We start from the raw sequence: 20,498 nt of genomic DNA, 5'->3' as shown, positions 1-20,498 counted from the left end.
TTGCTTCCAGAAGAAATTTTCTATTCTTCTCTGTTCTTATTCTTCCCTAAAGTTTGATTACTGACTAGGTTGTTGCACTCGTAAAATTATCCTCCAAAAATTGCAAATTGCAGAAATGTGGTGCCAGTACAGCTCCTCTATGCAGCTGTGTAATTGGTGTCTTAAGCTATACTACATGTTTTTGGATTGGCTTTGATCTGAGTTCAGGATTTAGGCTAAAGCAATTTGGTCAGCTCCTTTCCTCATCTCCTTTCTGTCTGGCAAAGCCATGCCCAGATTATGAAACTGATTTGCTAGTCTTAGGGGTTTATTTCCTCTCTCTTTGGAGATTTCTGTTGATCAACCAGTATCTCTGAGAAGTTCAAAGATCAGCTATCAAGTTAATAAAAAGTGATCCTTCACAGCTTGTCTGTTAGATCCTGTGGAGCTGGATGCAATGTCAAATATGTATTTGTACAATCTTAGGTAGTACGAAGGATGTGTGGTAAAAGTCCATGCAGCAATTCACTGCCGTTTCAGTCAGAACGTGCCTGTGCTCATTCTTAAGAGTTGATACAGATTCAACACGGCAGCTAAGGATCCAGATCGAGGAATCTTCACATGGGTCAAAATGTCTGATTTTAACACCTCTGAAGAGACTGGAAAAGCATTACCTTTGACTCTAAGACTGTATGTAACAAAGTCAGTTTCTGCATTTTCTGCAGAAAGAAGAAAGTTTTCTAACTTTGGACAAAATTTGCAGAGAAGTCATTCACTAGTCTCTTGTAATTTGTCCAGAGTTTGGGATTTTCAAAGGAGTCATAGGAATTTAAAAGGAGATGGAAACTTACTTGGATCTGAGCTCCTAACTCTTTTATATGCCTGAGGGAGCTGAAAATTATAAGTAGATGGCACCTTCATTAGGTGCAACACTTTGCTACGGGGTCTCATTAATTTTTTTTTTTTTTTAGCTGCATCTTAATTTAGTTTTAATTTAGGAGCAGTTTGTGCTTTTCTTCCCAACCTGTGTGATCTTGGATGACTCATCATTCTCCATAATTTTTATTTTTTTTAACCATAAATGTATATTTTTCTCAGTGAATTCAAAATGTCCATTTTCTTTCTGCCAGGTGCCAAAATTGCCAGCCGAGCTGGTCATAACCAGCGTATATTTGTAGCAGAATTCAGACCAGATTCAGATACCCAGTTTGTTTCTGTGGGAGTAAAACATGTGAGGTTCTGGACACTGGCTGGAAGAGCTCTTCTCAGTAAAAAAGGGCTGCTGAGCTCCATAGAAGATGCCCGAATGCAAACAATGCTATCTGTAGCTTTTGGAGCGGTACGTACCTTAACAAACTATTTTAAAATGCATACAAACAAATTTTTTTTTACTCTTCTGCCTTTATTCAGTTCAATGAGACTTTTCTAAGAAGCCTGCTAATGAGTATGTCAGTTGTTTTATTAAACTCAGTTTAGCATTTCTAATACTTGCCTGCTAGTTAGAACTAATACCAGCTTGCTTTAGAACAGAAAAGAAGAAAGATTATGGACTGGTATGTTTTCAAAAGAAACAAACGTAGGTGCTTTGGACTGATAATATGCTGCTTGGTATTTAATCCAGGTAAACCAAAGCTGACTCTAGACTGCAGGAACCACACAGTAGAAATGAGGCCAATTTTATGCCCACCTTGGGGTGATTGTATTGTAATCTGTATGCATTGCTACTCATGGGTGATCTGAGAGCAGCATTGTCCTGGGGCATTCATTAAAATCTATGACTGTTAGACGACCACAGTAGGGTTTTGTTTTGCTTTGGGTTTTTTTTGACAGATGCAGGCCTTGTTGCTAAGTTCCATGGCTTTGCTGTTTCAGGAGTTGCGCTGTATGAACAGCACTCATCTCTTCAGCTGGGCAGATAGCCATGGATTTCTTTTGTGAAGTGGTGCTTCTCTTTTATTGCACGTGTTACTGTCCTGCTTGCTGATCTGCCTGTTGGGTCCAGACTGAATTTATACTACTGATTTTGATTTTTGGAACTAACTGGCCTGTGGTTTCATTTTTCATGAGACTATCTCTTTTCCAGAGTGGTGTCTCTCTCAGGTACCTCTGATTTAAGAGACAGTCCTACCAAGCAACAAGATATCTTCCAAATGATAACTGTTAGAGATGCACAGCCCAGGCATTAGTCAGGGGTTTGCGAAACCTCTGTAAACTTTCTTATGGAGGGACAGATTCTTAGCGTGAAAATCAGGGTGTATGCTGAATGACCTGGAGTATGGTATGAGGTTGTTTGAGGATGCAAAGCTTCCAGGGGTTTCGTAAAAAGCTGTGCAAACTGAATAAAGCCAAACCTGGTGTGTTCTCCATACTTCCTGTAGGAAGCCATTCTGGGAGTGCTTTTCTTCCTTGGTTTTGTCTCAGAAGGAGCTAGTTCAGGTGCTCCTAAACAGGAGTTGGAAACAGCCCAACAGTTATGCTGTGAGGACGATCAGAGGATCTGCTCCCAAGTTCATTTCCAGTCCTCTTTTATTTACTCATTTATTAGGGCACACCTCCCCACACCCCTTAAAAAAAGGGTGTAGAACATCAACCCACCTCAGTCAAGGAAAGTGTTCTTGCCAGATCTGTACATGCATACTGGTGTTCTAAAATACTACACATGATACTGAATTTGAAGATTGTTCACGTAAGTTACTAAAACAGTTTTGCTCAATAACCAGTTCCTGTTGGTTTTAAGTGTATCCTAATAAATTGTCCTTAAATTTCAGAGGTAATGAAATTTATTTTTATTACCTTTCAAAAACAGGAAGCAGAAGTAAAGAAGAACAGGCAGCTTTTAGTTCTGAGTTAAGTCAAACTGTTTTCTTCATAAACTAATGGTTACTGTAATCCAGTGAGTACCTTCACCTAACAACAAAAATGACTGCAAGCATAATGTACATAGCAAGGGGGTGCAAATTGCCTGTTTGTGTGAAATGTCAAAACTGTTCTTGGTTTTCTACTTTTTTACCATAGTTTGCACACCTGATAGGCTGAAGACATAGATAACCCTATGGCTGAAGCTTTAAGTCATTGCATTTCTTCTTGCAGTGCAGAGCATATTAGCTACAAGAAAGCATGTTTCAGACTTCAAGAAAGAATATAGTAGGTCATTTTTTTGTCCCTACAGGTTCTTATTACCCCTTCCACAATTTGCTCTTCTACAGCAGCAAATAAAAGCAGTCTAGCCTAAATGCAAATGGTGATGATCTTTAGTCTGAATGTCTTTCTTCCTGCCTTACTCAGAATCAGATGATGAGTATATTTTTCCCCTTTTCAGAATAACTTGACATTTACAGGTACTATCAGTGGAGATGTTTGTGTTTGGAAAGATCACGTGTTGATACGAATTGTGGCCAAAGCTCACAATGGACCTGTTTTCACAATGTATACCACATTAAGAGATGGTTTGATCGTTACAGGAGGCAAAGAAAGGCCGTGAGTCTTCTTTTTTCTTTTTTTTCTGCATGCACATGTGCTTTTTAAAAATGGTTTGGATTCATCCCATCTAACACTAGGCAGTCGAGACATCAAAGCTAGAAGAGTGGTCACTTTCAGACCCCTGAATAGGTGGTAGGAAAAAAAGTAGCCACCACCTCCGAAGTGCAGGTAAGCCCACATGAGCTTCAAGTACCGATTTTTTTTCCATTGATTATAAGGGAAAGCCTAGAGTCGGTAGGATCATGACCTGGGTGCCTTGCTTAAGTACCTAAAGGGGATGAATCGGCATCTAAATGCTGTACAAGTAGTTTTTCATAATTTTAACTTCTAGATAACAGTCATCTTTCTAAAGCACATGTGCAAGCTTCTTTAGCCATTTTATGATGACTTTACATTATTTTGGTCAAAAATAATAGGCAAGTGTAAAATAAATTATGTGAGTGGATTATCAATTATATTGCGTTATCAATTATAATGCATTACATCAGTCAGGTAATGTTTCTCCAAGTAAAAATACACAATTATCAAAGCTGAAAAGAGCTGAACTAATTATGATCAAAAGTAGCCTTGAAATCACCTTATCATGTTACTAAGTGGTTCAATGGTATTTATCACAACAGTATTATTTTTGAGAGAAGGCAAAAATATTTAGTTTGAAATACGGCTTTAAACATTAAAAAGTTTCCTAGTCCTTGGAGGGTTACTTCTTTTTCTGAAGTTGAACTGAGCTTGTTAATCCGAGTAATTTGCACAATTGTGATTAAATAAATGAATGGATCTGTTTAGTTATGATGGCAGAGGCAAACTGTCTTCTCTCAAATCTAAGGTACAGCAACATCCTTTGTTTCTGGGGTTGTAAGCAAAATATCTCTTCAAGCATTTTAATTTTTTCTTAGCACCTTCCTAATGATAAAAGAAAAAAAAAACGCTTCAGCTGTAATACAGTCCATCTGACGGCATGATAGTGCTCCATTTTGCAGGACACAGGCCACTTGCTATCTTTTCCTTAAATAGTCCTTAAAGATCCTGGTTGATATTCAGACCCAGCTGAAACCTTATTTATTCCTGTGCTTGAAATATTTTGTTCTAGTATTTATAAAACATCACTGTGATTTTACTTGGAGAACGTTCTCTCTACCACTTAGCTTCGAGCCTCCTAATAATTAGTATTTGACCTGAAAGAAATAGTAATAAATAACAGTAAGAAACAATAATTCATCTCCTGTGGGAAAAAAGAGTATTGAAAGTATACAAAACAAATTCTACGTTTAGGAAAATTGCATGTTTGCTTCTGCCTTGGCATTCTTAATTGCAGTTCACTAGCCTCTTTTGATAAAATCTTTTTGCTGAGTATGATGACCAATCATATGTCAAAACAGTGCTATTGGGAAGCAAAGAATATTGTATCGCAAAGACCAGCAATTTACAATTCATTACAGTTCTTTTAGTAATAATAGTACAAAAGCAGTAATTGTGATTCAACTTTCTGGAGTTCTTTGTCAGGGTTCGTTCAGTAGTCAAAGTTGTAACACTGGCAGCTCAATATTGTGGAACATTATATTTTCTTTTCTTTTGGGGAGATTCTTTTCTCTTTGAAGACAGATAAAACAGGTCCCAGATCAACTGGAAATGCTAGATTTATAACTGTTTCATTAAACATTACCTCCTTTTTAGAAACTTCTTTTATTTTAATATGTTCTTTACTGAAATACCAGTTCTTTTGAAAGTGGGTGGGAAATACTTAGTGCTTTCATGATTAATACTTATTAGTTGGGTATCTGGTGCAATTAACATTGTGTGATTTTTCTCCTGTATCTTTGTCATTTATTTCACAGCAGTGAGAATAGTGAAATTTTCACAAAAGTGAAAATCTTTTGTCGTTTATTTCACAGTAGTAAAATACATTTCTTTGCTGTTTCCCTCAACTATATTTTGATAATCTCTGCCTGTCTTAATAATAAGATGGAAGTTTGTTCACACACCTAACTGTTCCTTTGACTAGACAAATTCCCTAAGAGCTACTAATTCAGACTAAGCTTAGCAGCAACCATCTTTCAACTTGTTTTGTAAAGTACGACGATGAGGACTTTGAATCAGTATTTCTTGCTTAGCTAGGAGGCTCAGCTTATTAACATCACCTGTTCAGTAAAAACAAATTGAATCTTTAATGATTTAAAACATACTAAAATGCCTTGTTTACAATACATTACATCAAATAATATAGTTGTTTCATACATTAATTGTCTTTTTTGTGCCAGCCATTATACTTATGGTTGTTCCTGATTTCTTCATAGTTCAAAGGAAGGAGGAGCAGTTAAGCTATGGGATCAAGAGCTGAAACGATGTCGTGCCTTCAGACTAGAGACAGGACAAATGACGGACTGTGTTCGCTCTGTTTGTAGAGGCAAGGTAAAGAAAGCCTCATGTTTTTAAATTAAAGCTTATAATTTGTGGATTGATCTATAGCATTAAATATATGATAAATTGCTTCCTCTTTCTCTTATAGTTAGTATTTTAAATTGCAGGTTGAGCTAGGAGGTGTCTACAACTGATTTTACAGCAGAAAAAAAATCTACTTTGGGAGATCTTGGTCTTACTTGGGATAATATTCTGTGTATATTTTTATTGAAGACTAACTAAGGATTTCTTTTCTGTATTCTTTTCACACTTCAAATATTTGACTTGCGATAACTCAACTAGCATCATGATTTATATACAGCTTTGGACTTTAATAAATCATAGAGGAGTTAAAAAAATAAATTATCTTTGATTATTTGGTTACTTGATTTCAGCAAATCTTCTTGACAGAGCTATAGCTTTGGATTCTATCTTTATGTTCATCATGAGTAGTTAATGTATTATATCAGAGATAATTCTTTCACTGTTGTTCAAGGGGAAAATTCTTGTTGGGACAAGAAATGCTGAAATAATTGAAGTTGGAGAGAAAAATGCTGCATGTAACATTCTAATTAATGGTCATATGGATGGACCAATCTGGGGCCTAGCAACGCATCCTTCCAGAGATTTTTTCCTTTCTGCTGCAGAAGATGGCACAGTAAGACTCTGGGATATTGCTGAAAAGGTAGGTGTTGGAGAATAGTGATTGTTTAGCGGGGGGGGAAAAAAATCCTAGACTTGTGGTGGTGTTGAGGACTTGAAACTTGTTTTTTAATGTATTCTGAGAATAATGCATCTGATAGTGGCAAACTGTTAGCATAAGGTACTTTTGAAATGTGAGCAAATAGAAACATTTACTCTTCTGGGTTTTTATTTCTTCACAGAAGATGCTGAACAAAGTCAGCTTAGGACACGCAGCTCGTACTGTTTGTTACAGCCCAGAAGGCGATATGGTAGCTATTGGCATGAAAAATGGAGAATTTATTATCTTGCTTGTGACCTCTCTAAAAATTTGGGGGAAAAAAAGGGACAGAAGATCAGCGATTCAAGATATCAGGTCAGAAAATACAACGCCTTTGTCTATTGTAGTATTCTAGAAATCTGTATTATTTTGATTTTTAAAAACACAATTTTATGTTCTGAGGAGCATTGCAACGGTATGTCAGAGAGCTGGAATCAGTGAGTGAATTGTGGAGTTTGTGTGATTACTCTGATACCAGGAATAAAAGGGAAGGAGGAGGTAGATGAAGATAAGAAATAGCAATCAGTCAAAAAACAGGCAGTACCATAGGGGGAGTGATAGATGATATTGCCAAGGATTATTTAAAATGACAGGTGAATGGGGAAGTAAATGGACAATAGGAAGAGACCATCCTAATCAGGGGGCAGATGAGAAGGTGTGAAAAGGAGCAGGGTGAGATGATGTGTAGGAGGTAAAATGAGATCAGAACTTTACAGATGAAGACTGGATTGCGAGACAGTGGAAATGCCTGTCTGTCAGTTTGGTCTTTGTTGTGTTTTGTTAGAAAGGAGTTAGCAGAAGTAAAATTTTGCTTCTATTTCCTGAGTGGAGGACAAGACTGTTTGTTCTGTGAGATAAATTGATCGTTATCAGCTAAGGGAAGCTTCTGGAGAGCAAAGTGGGATGAGTGGGAGAAATATGAGCAAACAGGGACCTTGCTGCAGGAAGGGAGGAGAGCCCTGCTAGGAGTTAGGGGGTTGCTGGAATCAGAAAGCTGTCCCAAGATATGTCTCAGAGATAATAGAAATAAACTTCCCTAGTAACACAAAAGGGGCTGTGAGGAATTTGTTCAGCTCAGGGAGCTACTGAGTTTCAAGACTAGAAAGGAAAACTGGAGGAAAGAAACCACTGTGCAAAGATACATTGGGCAGATGAAAGGTGTGATTTCACATCTTCTTATTCAGTACATTTCATCTAGAAGGTCTGGCTTGTCTTCATTTACAGCATTTCATTTTTCTAGTTTGTAGCCTTGTAAGTATAGCGTTAGAGAGTCAAAGTCGTCAGGGGCATGTCACAAAGTTGTTAGACCGTTGAGATGGTAATGAGATCAGATAATGAACAGAGTTATTCCAGAGATGTTCCCAGTTCGCTTATAAGTGACAGCTGTACTAAAGTTATTGCCACCTTCTACTGCGTATACGTTCCCTGAAAATTTTGTTTTGAAAGTTATTTTGCTTAGCAGCCGAAATACTCTGCCTCCCTCTTTAGTTCTGGGTAGCAGATACTTGAAATGCAAATTTACCTGTGCTTCTCAAATATTAGAATCTGTTGTAAGTGCCAACCTGTGTTCATAAAACCCTTTTATCTGATCAGGTTTAGCCCAGATTCTCGTTACTTAGCAGTCGGTTCCAGTGAGAATGCAGTGGATTTTTATGATCTGACTTTGGGTCCCACACTAAATCGAGTCAGCTATTGCAAAGATATCCCAAGTTTTGTGATCCAGATGGACTTCTCTGCAGATAGCTCTTATCTCCAGGTATCAGTCATTAATTGTTTAAGATACTGAATGGAAAACGTACTCATGACAGATACTCTGCAAGTATTCTCCTTTGACAGCTGCTAAATTCTGTAATGAAATGTTGGAGTAGTAGGTTACTGTCACTAGACTATTACTTTGTTGTAGTGATAAGTGGATGACGAAAATAGTTATCCTGGATATTAAATACAAGAAATAAGCATAGAAACAAGAAACAGATTTCAAAATCACTGTAATGTGTCTCCCTGCCTTTTTACCTCTGCGATGCTGGTGGGCTGTCTTAAAAGAGGAAGGAGTACAGTCTGTCATTCTGTAAGCCCCAGGGACCTGTGAATTTTTCATATCCCTGATGAGAATGGTAGCATTACACATCGTTTCAGTGCTAGCCTTCGTGGAGCAGCACCAAAATCATGGTGTTACAACTCCCAGCCACAGGGCTCAAGACATTTCTTAAAATCAATATAAAGTAGGCATACTTTGCTTTCTATGTTTTGTTCACATCTGAGAGGAGGAATAAGCTTCTCTCACTATCAAATCAACATCTGCAGGCTGAGAGGAATACCTTTGTGTCAGTTTTAAAGATATGAATTTATTTTGCCTTATTTATACACACAATATAGAATGAGAATTAATACGTGCAGAATATGAGATGTTTCAATTATTTTTTTTATTAATTAGACATTTTAAAATTTAAGATTTCTTGTGCTTTCTCACTGTTGCTTTATGCTTGTATAGATTTTTGAGAATTCTAAACTCATTGAGCAAGTTTTATTAATAGCTAAGTTACTTACAAAGTGAAAGATAACTATCAAGAAAATGCTTTTCAAAGCCCTTTAGAATTATATTTTCATCTTTGGAAACAAGTTCACATATTCTAAATTCTCTGTGGTCATCTCAAAGGTCTCTACTGGGTCTTACAAAAGGCAAGTCTATGAAGTGCCTTCAGGAAAACAGCTTGTGGACCAGGCTGTGATTGACAGAATAACATGGGCTACTTGGACAAGGTAAATGATTCACATGTTTACACCTGTTAAAACACTTGTAACTTCCAGGAGAAGCACCTACTGTTTAAAAGCTTATTTCATCCCTTCATTCAGTCAGATATTTTCTTTTAATGCACCCATCTGCTCTGGTAACAGATCAGGTAAGTACAGTACAGCAAAAGACAGTACATAGCAGATTCCCTCAGTAGAACATGAGCTGTTTGACCAGTGAGGACATCCGATAAAAACTGATCGCTCTAACGTGTGCCTTTCTATTCGCTGTGTATCTCTAGCTTCCTTTGATATATCTCTAGCAACCTCAGTAGTTTATCATTGCATGGTGCAAATTACCTGGAATACCGTGCTATTTGCTTCAAAATAGCGATTTGGGGATAAGAGTACAGGGAAAATTAAAACATATCAAAACATGAAAAGACAATACAAGACTGTGATAATTGAAGTTTTATTTACAATACTACACTAATGGTATCTGTATATTAAAGTTGCTATTAACATTTGCATATTAAAAGATATACAAAGGTACTTTTAAATGCCTTAAAGTTATTATATTTCATTCAAACTAGACTTAGAAATTACATGAAGAATGATACCATGTTTTATTTTTATTTCACATTTAAATAATTTATTTTATATTCTGTGCAAATCTGATTTCCTGTGCCTTATTTCAGGCTCCTTTGCCTGCTTTCAATTATTGTCCTCTGATTAGCACCCTCAGACAAAAATGGAGAATAAATACTTGACAATTTTCCACATACAAACCACTTTAAACAATAATAAACCTGACTATTTGCTGCAAGACATGACTAAAACTACGAGCTTTTCAGAGGGCTCTGAAAACTCATTTTGCTAGCTTTCTGTTTTCTGTTTAGGTAATCCATTGTTGTCACCTCTTTGATAAGAAAACAAGAAACCTGTGTTTTCTGACTCATTTCAGTATGTCTGAAGTAAACCATTCCTTTTTGAATGTAGTGTACTGTGCTCTGATTTGGGGGGAAAGAATGACAGAAAAATTCCCAAATCATTCACCTATTAACAAATGATAAAGTGCTTGTTTCTGTGCATTCTTGGAAGTATGCATGTACATTGTAAGCAGAGCTGAATAAAAAGCAACTTTTCACAAGGCTTTGCAAAGGAAATCTTCTATAAATGTCTGTTTTGGAATCTTAAGATAATTATTTTTTCTGTTTAGGACAATTTCTCTCTCTGATTATAATGAAGAATCTTCACTGGACTCAAGGAAACTGTTCATCTAATTGATATGAAAATGTTACAGAATCAACAAAACATAGTTATAATGAGACTATACAAATTTTTATTTTCCAAAAGCTGAAACTTACTCATCTAATGCTTATGCTATGACATTCTATTTTTAATTGTCCTTTCTTTATTCATTTTTTTGGCAAATGCCTCACTGAACAATACTAGTACTATTGATTTCACCTCTGCTTCTCAGTGTTGTCATGGGCCACGTTATTTTGGGAATTATATCACTGAATCAGTTTCAGAAGCAATTATGGAATGATACAAAAATTAATTACAGAGCAAAACCTATATGAGAGTGTATGTATAAGAATCAAATGTAAAAAATACATTTTTATAAAACCAGTTACAATATGAGAGCTGCTTACTATTTCCTTACTCTATTGTTTCTGCTGTAGTTTTCAAAAGACTCTCTTGCTCTTCTGTTTCAGTGTTCTAGGGGATGAAGTAATTGGAATCTGGTCCAGGCATGCTGAAAAAGCTGATGTAAACTGTGCCTGTGTCTCTCACTCGGGAATCAATCTTGTAACAGGCGATGATTTTGGCATGGTCAAACTGTTTGACTTCCCATGTCCTGAAAAATTTGTAAGAACTTGTTTTTGCATTGTTACAACGATAAGTACTGTTGATATTATGGTCTTGTATTGTTTTTCTAGAAGACATATGATGGAAATATTTCCTTCTCTAAATTTGTAGCTTTTTAATGTATCTATGTAACTTCAGCTCTGTAGTCTCATAAGCATGCTTCATCTCAGTTTCTGCAATAGCTCTTGCTATAAGCTCTTGTAGGTGCTAATATTGTCTTACCAGTCTGCATTAGCATAGTGCCTTCATACTGAAAATCTCAAAGCCCTTAGTTTTATTTATCCACATCTCCAATCTCCATTTGCCAGATGAGGAAGACAGCTGGTAATTTTAGTCCCATCTGTGTATTTCCATGGATGAAGAGTTTACAGACTTTTCACTAACACTAGCACTGTTAATTTTCCGGATTTGAGACTACACAGTTTAAACTGCTTACACACTTGTAATGAAAATAATTTTTTCAGTGTTAGGAATTTTACAGAAAATTCAGAGGTTAATCATGTGACAAGATATGTTTCATTTTATTGTGTTAGCTTGAGCATTGTTCCCAATTTGCAGGTGCTGTCTCATTTGGTGACAATTTAATCTGCGTTGCAGCTCAATAGTAGTTCTCCTTCAGGAGAGCTTTCACGTTTGAAAACCCATATAATGTTCTGAATGATATAAATATGTGATGCAATAAAAAGGTAGATAAAAACATGCATGCGTTGTTTGATTTAGAAGGACAGAGTATTTAGACTCTCATTTTATTGTTGGTTTTTTTTTTTTTTTCAGGCAAAACACAAACGATTTTTAGGTCACTCTGCCCACTTAACTAATATTCGATTTACAAGTGGAGATAGATACGTGGTCAGTGCTGGAGGAGATGACTGCAGGTATGTATCCTTTCCATTATTGTCAAAAAGTACACAGCAGTGGACATGGACAGTCCATAACAGTATAAAGCTCAAGTTCAGAGTCTTCATCTTTTTATCTGTGTGCTTGCTTTTCTGTTTGTATATAAAGAAATGGCTATTTGCAACAAAATAAATAGCCCAGACGTTGATATGAACAGTTAAGATTTAATAAATTAAAGTATGTTTAGATCTGTATTCAGAGCATCACACTTTTAGCTGAAATTTTTCTTTTGACTGTATTAGCCATTTCTTTTAACAATATTGTAGTCTTTTATATCTCATATTTAATATCTTTTTGAAAACACAGCTTATTTGTTTGGAAATGTGTGCATATGCCTCATTGAGAGAGACATGGAGACTTGCAAAGAGGACACTGCATGAAGTACCAGGCATGAAATACCCAGGATTGCAATGTGACATTCTGCTGTGCCCTGCATGTGTAAGAAATGGTGCTGATCCAAGACGCAGAGCAATCTGTCTCTGAAAGACAAGTATCTGGAGTCTGTCAGAAGGATGGACTGTAACAAATACGCTGAGGCCGTTAGATTTGCTTCAGTATCGGATAATCCGGGTTTGTATTTCACTCACTGCCAGATGTTGAAAATGAAATACGTGGATAAAAGGAAAAAGTGAATTGTTAATCAATGTACAGTTTCACAGTAAGATCCTGGGGTTTTAATCAAGAGATGTTGTTTCTGACCTAGTGCTGTACATTGATCTATTTTCAGCATGAATGTTTCTCCTTTAAGTTTTGAGGTCTGAATATCATTAAAAAAAAGAGTATTCCATATTTTATTACTAAAAGAAACCATATATTAACTCTTAAATATATAGTATTTTAATAAATGTTTAATTATTATAATGGAAATGATATTTCTGTGACTGGTCAAAAGGAAACATCATCTGGTGAAGCAGAAAATAAGAGAGCTGATTCCTTAGGGCTTAAATATTTCTGTATTTAGAGGCCTGGGTCACAGTCATGTCTGGTGAAAGCCATTGGATATGCATGATCTTCATGGCTAATTTAGTGTTTTTGTTGCACTTAAACATTAAATTAGTTCCGTGAGCAAAAATAGATTTGCTCACTTTGCGAGTGCCTTGCCCACAACCTAAAAGTCTAACTCCAATTTTTGCCTTGTGAATAAAAGTATTCTCAGTGGAAGAGAGATTATTGCTGTGTTACTTGACTGGGCTGTTAGCCTCTATGCTGGAAATGTGGACTAGGGTGAGGATTTTATAGTCTTCATAATCGATAAAGCTTGGAATGTCACCAGTTGCAAAAATAGAATTTCATAGCAATATGAATTCATTTTATTTTCTCAGCATCACAGGGGAGATTCAGAGAGAATATAAACTTTCCAAACATTGTGTTTTGTACATTTGAACTTTTTAACAGAGTTAGGACTAGCTGGGGGAGGTCTCTACTCGGATTTCTCTCCCGATTGTAAAAAATGTCCGATCATATGCTTCTTTAAATGGACCTGCTGTCACCTCTAGCATAAGTGCATTTATTCTGTCCTGCAACATAACTGAGACTCTAAGTTGAAAAAACATTTCAGTGATAATGCAAACCTGAACAAAGCTGTATTTTGGGTACAAGCGAGGAAGATTTCATCAGCTGTTTGTCTAAATCGTGTCATAGAGATGCATTACAGACTGAACCTGTTTTTTAATCGGTGCAGTTTTCATGCAACATAGAAGGGAACAGAAGTCACTAATTTCTCAGCATGATGGTTCTTAGCAAAGTCCTGCCAGTCATGCAGCTGCTGTTCTACAGGAGCAAAAACTCTGTGGATTTGGTCATGAGTGTACAGGGAGATCTTGCCGGTAGCGTTTTTGACTTTAGGGGAATTGCATACGAGAACTGAGATTAGACCTGATCTGTCTCATAACCTTGTTGCCTGCCTGCCTGTTTTGTATGAAAATTGCTATCTGGCATTTAAATCTTATCTATGCCAGAGAAATCAGTTGCAGTATGCTATTCTATAGCTGTGATTCTATCCCTTATTAAACACATCTGTGCAGGACTTCTTGACCTGAAGTAAGATTTGTCCTGCCTCTATTTTAAAGTTGCCTTTCATCGGTTCAAGTTGGATGGTTGTTAAGAGCTCCCTCATAGTCTGTGCTACTCAGACTGCCAGATCAAAGTCCAAATTTTTCTGCCTCTTTGAGTTTTCCCCTCAAAATCCGAGGCTCGGTGTCTCCCAGCCTCAGGATCTTCTGTGGGGCTTCATCCAATGAAAGAGGTGTGTGGACTATCAAGAGGTTTGTTCCTTGGATCCCTGTCCCTGGTCATGTCCTCTTCTCCTCCCTCCCCCCACCCCCTTCCTTAATGCTGTGCCTCTACACTCGTAACTTGTCCCTTGGTGCTTTTGTTCTGAGGAATCTCAAACGCCACGCCAGCGGTGAAGTACCAGCGAGGAGCTGACGGGCGAAGTGCGGCAGGGCTGCCCTCGGCGGTGCAAGGCTGATAGCTGCAGCGCGGAAGTCTGAGCCTCCAGATCTCCCTGCTTCTTCACTCTCTTCCGAACCTCACCGCTACTGCAAAGGGCTGGGATGGGAGCTGGAAGCTGAGGAGCTCTTTAAAAACAAAACTACCAGCCTTGTTCCTCCTATTGCAGCCAGTATCGGTAGCTAGTATTTTCCCTGGCAAACTGCTCCGTGGTTTGCCAGGTAGAATGGGGTCAGCTAGCTGGGAACGGTCACGAATGTTGAAGAGAGGAGTGAGCAGAGCCTCAGTTGCAGCTTTCTTCCTGAGGACAATTTGGAGCATATTTTGTAGGACAAGCTGCGATTCTCTGCTGAAGAGAACAGCTGGCTGTAAGCATGGTTAAAGACGGCAGCTTTGTGGGTTTTTTGGTCTTTTTGGCTGTGATGGTGCTTGTTGCTGTGCCTCATTTGCTGTTTACATTGAATGCTACTGTAGCAACTTGGTAATTGTTGCCATCCGTGCTTGAAGCACATGTATACGGGAACAGACTGCCTGTTCGAGTCGGCAGTGGGAGCTAGTGACTGGTTGCTCAGCAGAAAAGTCAGAGGATGACATAACCCCGTAGGATGGGTCAGGGAAGAAGCTGGAATGTGGAGGGACTAGTGACAGCCTTTCGTTTGGAAGCATCAGAGAGGAGAAATGTGGGCAGGAGGGCTCTGTCTGAAGCTGGAGAAAGCCTTTTCTGTGATTATACAGCACCAAGGAAGGGGGAGGCAAAAGTTCTTTGTATAATTTAATCGCTCGTAGTGGATGATTTTGTTCTCTAGCTTAATTGTCTTTATAACTCTTTTTCTGGCTACAGCAAACATACATCTTTGGGTTCTTTAGGCAGCAATATTTTTTGTCATAAAAGAAATAAACTAGAGAACTGATTCAATAAAAGCAAAATGACATTTCACTTAAAAAAATAAATGTGCCCTTGAAAGCTATTTAAGTGTGCTTAGAAAAAAGGGAATGAGAGAAGGAAAATCCAGCTCCTAGGAGCAAAGAAAAATTAAAACCAAACACATTTAGAACTGAAAATTGCCATAGTGCAGGAACTGAGGAACACAGTTGAGATTAGGTTAGGGAGAACAAATTAGCCAAACGTGTTGACTCATTTAGACTTGAAATCTTAATTTTTTTATTCTTAAGGAGGCAGTCATCGTATATGACTTTCTGATTTTGATAGGGAAGGCAAGAGATGGTGTAAAACTAAAGATAAAGGAAGCATTTCAGAAAATTAAGGCTACGTTATCAGTTGTTGACAGCTGAAGGAAAGCATGTAGTAAGAGTAACTTCTGACTTTGCCTAATATCAGGGTTTCAATATTAGCAAGATTCATTTCAGAATAACTCTGAACTTCATACAAGTCAGGTTAATGCTGACCTGGGATTGTACCATCAGAAAGCAGACACATTGCAGTCAAGTTATCTCCTGGATCTGGAAACTAGATCAAAATAAAGGACTTCAATACCAAGAGCAACACTTTGATAGCATTCAGGAGTGGCTTAGTTTAAAACCGTGATCCACTTCTCTCAGCTGCTGCCTAAACCCCGCTATTTGACTTGCAAGTTTGCCAAGGCAAACAGTGCCCTTCTTTCAACAAGCCCTGAGCGTCTGCCTGTGCAGGACCTCACCTGCTTTCTGGATTGCCCCCAACAGTGCTCAAGTCTCCACTTGCACATGGATTTCACTCTAGACCTATGCACTGGAGTCCCTTATTGGACTTGCTGTGCATGGTCTAGTAGTGTCACAAGCGAAGGATCTGGGTTTCAAATAGAATTCTTACATGGGCAAGGTGACATGTTTCCCTTTTTCATTATCAGTGTCACAGATATGACAAGCCTTAATCTTTAAAGATTTTTTTTTTTTAATTCTGTCAGCATAAGCTGTAGATGGATGTCGTCAGTGTTTTGGACAAAGTGAATCATCCTGTAGACTCTACAGAAAGGGAGGGAAGATTGCAAGTCACAAGTTGCCACTTCAGTGATTTTAACGTCACTAGCTGTACTGCATTTGCATACTTTTTTGTTCTCATGGTTTTCTTGTGCTTCCTTGCAATCTGCTCTGTTTTCCTAAAGCTTATAGCACCATTCAATTTTTGCTCATGTGGATAGATACGTGAGCTTGCCAAAGCCTGCTCTGCATTCTTGATACCAATCACTGTGGTGTGGTTAGACCAAGCCTGTTTCTTTGGTTGTCTCCAGCTTCTGCTCTTCAATTAACTTTGACTTCAGGCTTAAACTCTGCATATCTCATTTCAGAAAGCAAAGAATAGTTTTAGGTGTATAATATGCATAAAAGCCACAATAGGTTTCCTTGGCAAAATCATTCACAAGTAAGTAAAAATTAGTAGGTGGGTTTGGGGGGGTGTTTCTCCAGTCTACTTGATGCTAGAACAAGTAACCACTCACCATCCCATTCTCAGATTACCAACAGCATACTAGTCATAACCTTGATCTATTTTTTTGTGAACTGTTAAATCAGCAATCCAACCAATTCACTTTTCTTTGGAAAAAAAAAAGAAAAAAAAAAAAAGGCATGGAATGTGTTCTCTCTCCCCCCCCCCCCCCCCGGTGTAAAACAAAACAACAAAAAGAAGTGTAAGGGCTGAGCACGATGACAATAGGCAATTCTCATAATTTCCACTTCTTTTTGAAATTATGGGACATAGTATGGAGGAAACAGTAACAGGAAACCAGTAAGTATAAACCTGGAGAAAAGGAGAAAGGAAGGAAAACAAAGGAAAACAGGAAGGACCGCTCATAAATAGGCAAAGGCAGGACCAAAGAACCAACACGGGTGGGGGCGGGTGGGGAGTGATATCACTTTCTGGCAAACATCTTGTTTCAAATGGGAAGTATTCAGTGGCCGGTTGTGGAGTTGAAGGCCTGGAGAGCAGTGGGGTGCTCCAGGAAAGGCTGCAGGCAACTTGGTCCACTCTGGTTTTGGGAGGATGCAGCTGCTCCCATTCATTGCTCTTTCCACTCCCATACCTGCGGGACGGCTGTTCAGTGCTGAAGTACAGCAGCTAACACAGATTAACCACTGTTGCAGCGTGTGCGTGTTGGTAACAAAGAAAATACTGTGACTATAAAGATGCTATGTAGTACTGAGAGCTCAGGTAAAAGAGTTTAAGGATGTATTTTAAAATGCTACTCATCTTTCCCATGTAAACTAAACATGGATTGTTTTAATAGGCCCCTTCTGATCTATCCATATTTTAGTTTCCTGTGCAACTGGGCTGAAATGCGTTCTTTAAACAAAAAATATTAAACCAAAGAAATACTATACTTTAGAAAACTCTTCACAACCGAGCTGTATCAATTACTGCCTCTTTCATTTCTTTCCTATTGAAACATTATTCCACAGTTCTTGGTTCTGTTCCCAGACATGCACAATATTTAAGATGACAGACATTAAAGCTGCAGCCTGTATTTGTTCCGTTTAACTCGAGGTGTGATGGAGACAGGTATCTGCAGAGGGCAATTCAAATCGTTCATGAGCTGAATTTTCCTTCGGTGGTTCCTTGCCTTAGGCCTCCAAATACAGGTATAGTAAGTCAGGGAAGGTGAATGTAATGAAGGCCTATGAATACATATGAGTAGAAGTAAGTTCTTGATTTTATCCCATAATAAACCATTACAAAATAAGGAAATAATTGACTTAAGGTAAACTTTATGTAAAAAAAATCCAAACTCATTGCAGGTGCCGCTTAGACAACTGACCTGGACTTCTACCTGTAGCAACTCCTTATAAGAAACATAAAATCTGTGCACAAATAGCTGGCCTGATGCTTCTCCACCTGCTAGAGGACAGTTGAGTTTGGGACATGAGAGGCAGTTACGTTCCTATCACTCGGTGTGTTTGGATTTCTCTTGCAAAAGCCAAAATACGAGTTTCCTGAGTTTCTGTTGCTTGTTGTGGGATAACTTCAAGACCCTACAAAGAGATTTTGCCCTTAATAGTACATATCTTGCTCAGTTTGGGCACCGATGTCATGTGAGAGCTTATTTAAAAACAAAAAAAAAACCAAACCAAAATCAACAAACCTCAAACTTTGTTTTTTGAAGATATCCCCAAACTTATTGTCATGTTCATTCCAGTGATGTACAGATGTGTCTGATTCACACCGTTCTACGTTCTTAAAGGAAAGCTAGTTGTTCCCACTTAATTATTAACTGGGCCCAACATAACAGGTGTTTAAACTAGAGGACTGAGGTCATTCGTGCTTTACCAGGTTTTCGTAAGATGAATTCTTCTTTTGCAGGGGACGAATGCTGCTATCCCATCATTGGATGTAAGTGCAGCTTTCGTAAAGCTAGTGCCGTCTTCGGCCGCTCTCGGTGGGGCTGGGGCAGGAGACGAGTGCTTAAGGGAAAAAAAATGTAGATTATTCAAACAAGTATTGCATTGGTGGGTTCTCAAAAAGGGAGGTAGGCGGGGTATTTTAGTTTCAGTCCTCTGCAGGATTATAAGCCTTTGGCGGGGAGGGAAGTTTTTCATGTAATATCCTCCAATTATTCATTCATTAGCTTTTGCCATTACTCTGCTTTTTTCTTTTTCCTCTTCCCACAGGAGCCCTTAACCCGACTCCCCCCCTCCCAACCCCCCAAAAAGTATTTTTTCAAATGTAGTGGCTGTGAGAGGTCAGCCAGCTTTAACCACAGCTTTACTGTTACTATGGTGACTTGGAACACAAAGGCAATACAAAGCATTACGTTGCTGAAAATTAATTTTCTAACTTAGTTGCAAATTCTTGAGAGCGGGGAGGAGGGGGGAATCTTTCCATGCCCAGCAGGTGAAAAATAGGGTATTTATTCTTCCTGAGAAGCAAAGCAGTCAAATACCTTTTTCCAGCACATTACTTACTTAAAATCTGAATATGTGATGTTCAGCTGTGGAGCTGTAAATAGTACTGCCATCACTCCATGATTTTTTCAAACACCAATCACACCCGGGACATGCTCTATACTGTATTCTTTGGGAATTTAATAAATATACTTTCTAAAGAAACTCCAAGCATGAACACAGGCACAAATTGCATGAAAAAAAAATGGGTTTCTGTACTTTCATGAAATGTTGGTGCTGTTGGGTAGTACTTTCCACATTTCTGGTCTATTTTTCCTTTACTTGCTACTACTTATCATTGTGTTGTGTTTTTAAGTGTGAAATAGCTCTTCCTTTTTTTAAAAAAAAAAAGCAGTATCTGGTAATTACAAGCTTCGCTTATGCTTTTTAGTTCAGTTACGGGTATACAGCACATTATATTAAGTGATGGAAAAGCTGCATTACTAATTTGTGAAGAAAGTTAATGCATTTTTAATGTAAAATTTCACATAAGAATACACTCAAGACCACGATGATCACTTAAAATAATGATGTAACAAGCTAAGTAAATGCATTAGAACCATTCCCTTTAAAAATACATACACTTTTAGCTTTGTGGCTTGGTTTATTCACTTTTTTTTTTTTTAGCAGAGAAAAAGCAGCAGCTTGCCTTATGCTCACCCTTGTACAGTAGCTTATGAAACATCAAAGCTGTTGCAATTCAGCAGTGGAGGTAGTCACAGTTTTCTGCTGCCCTTACAAATGATCATCTCCTCATCTCACACTGAAAAGGAAAATAGCTTCATGGTGGCAGCTATTTCTGAAAGGGACAGCTAATGAAGGCATGGGAAAATTCTACAGCAGCATAATGTCATTTGTGGTCTTTCGTCTGGAAATCCATTTCAGCATTGCTCCGTACAACGCGAGAGCCCATCCTCCCCTCCTCGGTCAGGTCACCTTAGAGAAATATTTTACTGTAGTTCTTTAAGCTTAAAATCCAGTTGTCTGTTCAGAGTTGTTGTGTTTCATTACAGAGTGTGTCAGATAATCCCTCTTGCTTTAACAAAAAAAAAAAAAAGAAAAAAAAGAAAAAAGG

At 38.0% G+C, this 20,498-nt stretch overlaps 1 protein-coding gene across 5 annotated transcripts in view; it reads left to right on the top strand.

The window, feature by feature from the left end:
• The window catches only part of EML5 (EMAP like 5), a 115,611-nt gene extending 102,537 nt beyond the window's left edge, over window positions 1-13,074 (top strand). For 4 of the 5 annotated variants that reach the window (XM_050897795.1, XM_050897792.1, XM_050897793.1 and 1 more), the window contains 10 exons: window positions 1,110-1,318; window positions 3,299-3,456; window positions 5,754-5,868; window positions 6,353-6,541; window positions 6,741-6,913; window positions 8,192-8,354; window positions 9,255-9,358; window positions 11,050-11,203; window positions 11,978-12,078; window positions 12,407-13,074. In XM_050897795.1, the coding sequence (XP_050753752.1) occupies window positions 1,110-1,318; window positions 3,299-3,456; window positions 5,754-5,868; window positions 6,353-6,541; window positions 6,741-6,913; window positions 8,192-8,354; window positions 9,255-9,358; window positions 11,050-11,203; window positions 11,978-12,078; window positions 12,407-12,443 (1,403 nt within the window). In that variant the 3' untranslated portion in view covers window positions 12,444-13,074. Of the gene's footprint in view, window positions 1-1,109; window positions 1,319-3,298; window positions 3,457-5,753; window positions 5,869-6,352; window positions 6,548-6,592; window positions 6,605-6,704; window positions 6,914-8,191; window positions 8,355-9,254; window positions 9,359-11,049; window positions 11,204-11,977; window positions 12,079-12,406 lie in introns of all 5 variants that reach the window. The other variant, XM_050897796.1, reaches the window with a different exon arrangement.
• Window positions 13,075-20,498: the final 7,424 nt, after the last annotated feature.

This window comes from Gymnogyps californianus, chromosome 5 (genome assembly GCF_018139145.2).
Source record: "Gymnogyps californianus isolate 813 chromosome 5, ASM1813914v2, whole genome shotgun sequence".
Classification (NCBI taxonomy): Eukaryota; Metazoa; Chordata; class Aves; order Accipitriformes; family Cathartidae; genus Gymnogyps; species Gymnogyps californianus.
This window is presented reverse-complemented; position numbering and strand designations above follow the sequence as displayed.